Genomic DNA, 7395 nt, shown 5'->3' with positions numbered 1-7395 from the left:
GTGGATGCATCTTCTGCAGGTGATCTGGTGGGGAAAGGGTGGGCAGGGGGAGGATGTGGGGAGGGTGTGATGGGGAAGTTTGAGAGGGGTGGGGAGTAGGGGCTTCCAAGTCTGTTGGGGGTTTGAGGCTGGGGTAGAGGCTCTCGCAGGGACACCTGGCTTGACCCCCACCCTGGCCTACAGGCCTTGCCAGTGGGTTGGGTCCCCATCGGAGAAAGAGGACTACCTTCAGCAGAGGGCAGCTGCTGGAGATGGAGCGGGTGTTTGCAGCACGGCCCTACCCCGACATTGGCACCCGTGAGCACCTGGCCCAGGTCACCTGCCTTCCTGAGGCCAAAATTCAGGTAAGCTGTGACCCCCTACCCCTGCCCTCATTGGGAATGCTCTCGCACAGACAATTTCTAAGCTTGACCCACAGTCCCTTCTCTCTGGGTATCCTGCCCCCAGGTTCTGCTTTCACTGTATCTAGGGGAGGGTGGGAAAGGATGCTGTAGCCAGAAGAGACTCCTTCTTTCCTTATCAGGTGTGGTTCCAGAACCGCAGAGCCAAGAGAATCAAGAATAGAAAGCCAGGAGGCCTAAGCCCTAGGCCTGAGCCACCCCAGAGATCCTGTTCTCTTCCAGACACCATCAAGCAGTCTGGGGAGGCCCGAACCCTGGGCCAGTCTCCACCCTCCAACAGCACAGCTCAGTATGCCTCTGTGTGTCGACACACCTCCTGCCCAGCTCCTGGCTTGGGTCCAGGGCAGGGATGGGTGGGGGCTAAAGCTACTGCCCTATGGGGACCGGCTGGGGCTGCAGGGGTCCACCTAACTTCAGAGAGAGCTACCCCCCAGAACTCACTGGGCAGCCTGTCTGACCTCATCTATGCCTCGGCCATTGTCACCAACCTGGACCACTCCTAATCTAGGTCTAGAACTTGGAAGACCCCTTCTGTGACTCCTGTAACCCACTCTACCCCTTAGGACTGAACACATCAGAAGTGGACCCTCTTTTTAACAAGGGAGTTCTCTTACAGGAAGAAGGGTTAGCTCAGGGATCCCTCCCTTCCCCTGTCCTCCAGGCCAGCCTAGATGTGGGTCCTATGGAGTGACAGAGGCCTGGCTCTGCTACCTAGCACCCTGCCCCTCCTGGGGCTTATGCCTATCATCTCGGCAGGCGGTACCTACAAAGAGATGAGGTCAGGGCTCATGTTTCCCACTTCTCCTTCCAGGCCTCGTTCCCAATTCTCTCCCCAGCTGACCACACCTCCTCCCACTAAAGGAGAATGGCCAGTTGCCCCTCACCCAAGGGCCCTCCAAGCCATAAACTGACTGTTAAGTGAACTAGGAGAGTGCTGATCCTAATTCTAGACTGCAGGGACCAATCCTTTCATAGTTCAGGGCCCCCTCTCCTGCCCTCCTACTGCCTGGACAAATTAATCAGAACCACAGATCTGAAGAGGGAATGATATTAAAGTAATAAAGTAGAAATAGGAGTCTGGGCTTATGTTAATCAGATTGGCTGCCCTCTGACCTGGGGCTGCAGACAACCTGACAGATTCAGGATGGGGTGGGGGTGGGGGGTGGTCTGCACAGCAGCATTGGGTTTTGGTATCACTGTCATCTGTAATGCCAACTAATCTCCAAATAAAACCCAAACTCTGTACCTTAATCTGGATTGTTGTGTGCTGCAAATGAATTGAGATGGGGGCTGTTTGCTTTTGAAATTTATCTCCATCACCTAATCTCTAAATAGGGCCAGGTTCCACATAGACTCTGGGTGGGAGGTATTATTCAGGCTTCTGTTGGGATTAGTTAGAGGGATAGTTAATTGAAGGGCTTAGGCCTCTGGCTGACAAACCCTGGAGAGACGGGAGCCTCAGCTGTACCCACTTCTGCTCCCACTGGTTCCCGGACACTCCAGCTGCCTCCACTTCTGGAGCTGCTCTGCTTCAGAGAGAAAAGCTGGGAGTTTACAACTGGTCTGCGCTGGATTCAAATCCTGGCTGCCGTGTAATCTTGTAACTCACCAAGTCTATGAGCCTAAAAAATGGGGATGATAACACTCATCTCTCTGGGGAACAAGAAGCAATAATACAGATGAAGGGCTTCACGTGGTGCACATGTAGTAAAAGCGCTCAATACACGGTAGTTCCCACCATCTCCCCATACGACAGGTCTTGAGGAACTGGGAAGGCCTCAAACTTCTTGTTCTGCAGGCTGGCTGCCAAGGACTCCCCTTTCTCCCTGGGACGCCCTGGACACAGGCTGCACCAGAGAAAGCATGGTATGGTGACACAAACGAAGTGGCTGAGAGCAGAGAGTTCCCTTCTCTGGGACGAAAACTGGATGACAGGCCCTCCCCCATCTCCATTCCTATTCTAATTCGTGCCCTTACAGATGGGAGCCACCTGCACAGTGGCCATTTCCTTGGCAGGCCCCAGGGCTTTGACTCCTCTAGCCCGAGAAGCCAGGGCAGTGCTTGGCCCATTAAGGAACTCTCAACAAGTACTCAAGGCCACAGAAGCCTACTGGCTTGTGAGTAGGGGGCTGGGACCAGGTAAAGACCCCATTCCAAAAAAGAGGGGTGTGTGGAGAATGACTCCAATTGCATCCTGAGAAGACGCCCTGGGTCAGAAGCTTTTTAAGGAGGTCTGCTCTTTATCTAAAATGTGGAAGTCTTCCAACCTGAATCCAGGTACATGGAGGCTGTGAAAGCTCAAGGGTACGTTGTCTCTCTGACCCATGGAGTTTAGCACAGGTAGATACAGCTGTGAATCTCCACAAAGCTTCAGTGTACCTTTTTAACTCAATCTTAAACCATCTGGGTTACTAGAAACACTGTAAAAGTCCACCTGCATTTTTTCTCACAATCAACAATAGAAATCCTATGAGGTTTTTTTTAGTTTTTAAAAAATTGAAGTACAGTTACAATGTGTCAATTTCTGGTGTACAGCACAATGTCCCAGTCATGCATATACATACATATATTCATTTTCATATTCTTTTTCATTAAAGGTTATTACAAGATATTGAATATAGTTCTCTGTGCTATACAGAAGAAATTTGTTTTTTTTTAAATCTATTTTTATATGTAATGGCTAACATTTGCAAATTTCAAATTCCCAAATTTATCCCTTCCTACTTCCTTTTCCCTGGTAACCATCTATGTCTGGGAGTCTATTTGTTTTGTAGATGAGTTCATTAGTGTCCTCTTTTTTCTTTTTTCAGATTCCACATATGAGTAATATTATATGGTATTTTTCTTTCTCTTTCTGGCTTACTTCACTTAGAATGATCTCTAGGTCCATCACTGCTGCTGCAAATGGCATTATTTTATTCTTTTTTGTCTGAGTAGTATTCCATTGTATAAATATACCACAACTTCTTTATCCAGTCATCTGTTGATGGGCATTTGTGTTGCTTCCATGTCTTGACTATTGTATATAGTGCTACTATGAACATTGGGGTGCATGTATCTTTTTGAATTAGAGTTCCCTTGGGATATATGCCCAGGAGTGGGATTGCTGGATCATATGGTAAGGCTATTTTTAGTTTTTTGAGGAATCTCCATACTGTTTTCCATAACAGCTGTACCAAGGTGTAGCTTTTTAACTCAATCTTAAAACTGTCTGAGTAGCTAGAAACACTCTAGAAGTCCACCTCCATTTTTTCTCGTGGCTGACATGTCTTCCAACCAACAATAGAAACCCTACGATTTCTCAACACAGTGATCTGTGGTGGGACAGAAGGGCCTAAGCCATCCTCTCTCTCATGGAGGATAGTGCCCTGAGAGGCTGACTTGCTATAATTCAAGAAACTGGCAATACTATAGAGGAAACATCTGCTGAGCCAATGAGTGTATAATTTCTAAGAACAGAAGAGTGTTCTGGAAAAAGAAAAAGATGACAGGAGCTCATACACTGAACAAAAACAGTCCACCATTAGGAACAACCCTGGCCAATTCTCCCAACTATGGAAATCTCTAGGCTTTTGTGTTCTCACAGGATTTGAAGTAAGAATATGCTGGGTACAACAAATATTTATTGGATAAATAATGCTGATATCATTTTTAAGTGCCTTATACAGATTCTATCAGCACACCACTAATCTAAATTCTTATAAGTTTAACATTACACAGAGACTTCAGGGCAACCTAAAAGTCTTTGGCTCTATTTAACAGAGGAAGGACCTCAGCTGGTCATTTGATCTTTCTCAGCCTCAGTTTTGTCTTCTGGAAAAGGGGCCTAAAACCATTTCCTTTTCCAACCTCTGGGATTACTGTGAACACCAAAAGCAATCACGTAAAACAGTTAGTCAACTGAGAACTTTTACACACTATTTTTCATACTCACCCAAACGTGTTGAAGAATCTACACAAAATAACCTGTATTAAGCTTACATATAATATGTATATATATGTGATGTGTATATTCACATTCGTATATATATAGCTACACATATAGTTAAATCTAAAAACAGTCCCTTGTCTACAGAGAACGTCTCCCTTTATTGGTTGATACAATCCACAGAAGACATACTCTCCCCACAAACACAAACATGCACAAGGGATTTCGCAACTAAAAGCAGGCACACTGTTTTGCCATCTGAATCATTTTCATTTTTGAAAGCAAAAGGTGACGGGAAGGTGGAAAGTTTCAGAAGGGGTAGTGAGTGGTGAGACAGGCAGAAGCTACAGAAAATACGAACAAGGCAAGCAGAAGGAAGAGGATGAAGACAGAAACTAATTAAAAAAGGTAGCTGCCTTGCTTCCAATTCCACCATTGTGTACCAACCATCTTTCTCCTATTTGACGTCCTCTGATCAGTTCCTCTTCCAGCACAAACTGGAGAAAGGGAATCCCTTCTGCTTTCTTGGAGTCTTCTGATCTCAATTTTAGGTCTGCATCAAGATGTGTGCAGCAAGGATGACCACTGATTTGTGAACCTGGGCAAGTTCAAGGCAGTATGGTCTACTTTTGAAAAGGCCTGGATTCTCTGTACTCCCAATGGAAAAAGACCCCTGTCCCAGCAATGCTCAGAATGGACTGGAGAAGGCAGATGGGCACCAGGTTGAGGAGAACATATCGAGAGACCAGGTCTTTTCAGTTGTTGTCTGAGTCTCCTCTACTGCCCCCTCTGTAAACTGACACAGGATGGGGTGCCCCACAGGAACAGCAGGTGGATTTGGTTCAGCCCTCTGACTAACCAGAGCTGAGTACAGAGAGCCTGATGGGTTGACTGAGAATCAATGATTGGCAGCTGGAAGCCTGGAATCCTTAGACTTTGATGATGAAGTGCAGTTAGAGCTCTCCCAACTCGCCTTCCATTGCCCGTACCATGACATACAGCTCGGCCAGACCCACCACAGAGGCCACAATCAATGCAGCCAGTATCCGCTGGGAAGAAAGAGAACCAGGCTTAACAGATGCAGGCCAGCTTCCAGCTCTGCAGACTCTAGCAACTAATAAGGATGGAGAGGACCTCAACCCAGCCCACAAGTTGGGGGAAAGGGAAGAAAAGAGGATCTGAATTCTCTTGAGGTTATCATCTACCCCCCATGACTACTGGACAGCTCAAATGCGCCCCTTGTTTATCACACAAATACCTTACCTGTGCAAGGCATTTTCACATACATTCTCCCTTTCCCACCAATACTCCCACCTGGAGCAGCCTGCCCTGCCCAGTAACTACTCACCGAGGTCATTTCTGTGAAGATATATTGGCTTCCAAGGTAAGTGCAGACAAAGGCAGCTGCCACCGTGACAATGAAGTTGAAGATGGTGATGACCAGAGCCTTCACTGACCTCACTTTGGGGAGGAGCCCAGGGAAGAAACCTTTAGGTTGCCATCCTCCAGGAGGCCCTCTTATCTCACAGCTCCCTCCCCCATCAAATGGGTTTCCCTCAAGCCTGAATAGCTCAGGCTTAAATACAGAGTTGGAAGGAGTGCCATGACCGACCGGTCACAGGAAGAGGTTTTAGCAGCCTGATTTCCTGGTACCTCACCTTGCTTCCCCAGGTCACTGAGAGTTCCACCGTGCCTTGAATCCTGAGAGAAAGAAAAGCAAATGATTTCAGAATAGACACAGCTCAGAGGCAGCCCAGAGAGTATTCATTTGTCAGTATGAGCTCAGCCCTCTTTATTCTGCAACACATTAACTCTGCGTTCTCCATGGATTTTTGTCTGGGACCAATTGGAATCTTTTCTGGACCACAGATCAAGCATTTCAGAAAAGGCGTGTAGGTTCCCAGTACCCATCTACCCATCTCCTTCTCCAGGGCAGGAGCATACCAGAGAACAGTAGGGAGCCCTGTCAGAAGAAAGGCTCCAGGCTCATCTCCACTTCTACAACTTTTAAAAAATCAGTCACATCTGAGCTCAGAGTGTTGGTAAATAAGTTGGGAATTGTATTTGGCCTGTACCCAGCACAGAGTCCCTATGGTCTCTGAAGAGTATACAAACCAAGTTTCTATGCTGTTTCTTTTATCTGTACCTCTTCCCAGTGCTGGGCCCTACTTTCAGGGGCAACACAATATATGAATTGAAGAGTGAGCCCTTACCTGACAGGTGACATTGCGGGTGATCCGCTCATATTCCTCATTGGCGAGCTGTATCTTAATCTTCTCCAGACGGGCAACTAGCTCTGGGTTCTGAAGCATAAAAATCAAATGAGAAGAATGATATTCCCAACTTGCTAGAAAGTACGGGCGCAAAGCATGCTAAAGGTGTCAGGCGACCCATATACCAGTTCTGCCTCCATTGCTTTGGAAACTAGTTTTTTGGGTCTCAGTTTTCCAAGCTGTCAAACAGGGTGGACAATATCTTCTTCCCCCACCCCAGCTCAGGGGGATTTAAAAGACAAATATTTTAGCCCAAAGATCGATTCATAAATTTGGATGTATCACAAATCCAACTCAGCCAACACCCACTCGCACAGATATATCCCTTACATACCCGAGGAGGCTTCACAACCTCTGGGAAATAGATTTCACTGCCTTCTAGGAGCTCATGAAGGTATAGTGTGGAATCTGGGAAGAAAATATTTCCACAAACATAATGATGCATAGAGCTGAGGTCGAAGGATTAAGATCAGAGAAAAATGAGGCGACTGTGGACTGAAGACTGGGGCTCACCCCTTTCTCTCAGGTACTGGTGGAGAGCCCGGATCAGGTGGAAGGAAATCAGGCGTTCGGTGCCACCCGGCTGACATTCCTTGTGCTTCTTCCCTAGTGCGGCCTCAAGCTCTGCCCTCAGCTTCCGCGGCAGCTGCTCTGGCTCGAGCTCCCCGCCGGGACCCAAAGCGCGTATCAGTCGCTCACCAGCTAACAAGCAAGACGCCATGTCTAGCCAGTCGTAGGGTCAGTGACCCCGAGCCTGGACTTCCGTCTGCCTCCGCCGGAAGGAGCTCTGAGC

At 47.5% G+C, this 7395-nt stretch overlaps 2 protein-coding genes across 3 annotated transcripts; one reads left to right on the top strand and one right to left on the bottom strand.

Annotated features, from left to right (window-relative positions):
- Window positions 1-173: 173 nt before the first annotated feature.
- Window positions 174-1515, top strand: SEBOX (SEBOX homeobox; the record flags this gene model as incomplete). Its single annotated transcript, XM_031685312.2, has 2 exons — window positions 174-344; window positions 524-1515. Coding segments are annotated over 2 exons (552 nt in total), but the record flags the coding sequence as incomplete, so codon positions are not given.
- A 2489-nt stretch (window positions 1516-4004) lies between these two features.
- On the bottom strand, window positions 4005-7392 carry VMA12 (vacuolar ATPase assembly factor VMA12). 2 transcript variants are annotated; one of them, XM_015245815.3, is made up of 6 exons: window positions 7116-7392; window positions 6937-7010; window positions 6543-6632; window positions 5988-6030; window positions 5678-5790; window positions 4005-4927 (listed from the first exon to the last, which is right to left on the bottom strand). In XM_015245815.3, exons 1-6 carry the CDS (start codon window positions 7321-7323, stop codon window positions 4877-4879), a joined length of 579 nt encoding a protein of 192 aa, XP_015101301.1. In that variant the 5' UTR covers window positions 7324-7392; the 3' UTR covers window positions 4005-4876. The 2 variants fall into 2 exon arrangements, with proteins under 2 accessions (XP_015101301.1, XP_015101300.1); XM_015245814.3 differs by having other exon boundaries at window positions 4005-5378; window positions 7116-7389.
- Between the last annotated feature and the right edge of the window lie 3 nt (window positions 7393-7395).

The sequence above is a fragment of the Vicugna pacos genome, chromosome 16 (genome assembly GCF_048564905.1).
Source record: "Vicugna pacos chromosome 16, VicPac4, whole genome shotgun sequence".
In the NCBI taxonomy this organism is placed as follows: Eukaryota; Metazoa; Chordata; class Mammalia; order Artiodactyla; family Camelidae; genus Vicugna; species Vicugna pacos.
This window is presented reverse-complemented; position numbering and strand designations above follow the sequence as displayed.

Excerpts from the sequence above, each read along its gene's own strand:
- VMA12 (XM_015245814.3), bottom strand. The coding sequence starts at position 7,323 with ATGGCGTCTTGCTTGTTAGCTGGTGAGCGACTGATACGCGCTTTGGGT. Across the intron at positions 5,791-5,987 it reads CAGTGACCTGGGGAAGCAAG|TGAGGTCAGTGAAGGCTCTG; the intron begins GTGAGGTACCAG and ends TCCTCCCCAAAG. Across the intron at positions 5,379-5,677 it reads TCTTCACAGAAATGACCTCG|CGGATACTGGCTGCATTGAT; the intron begins GTGAGTAGTTAC and ends CTTTCTTCCCAG.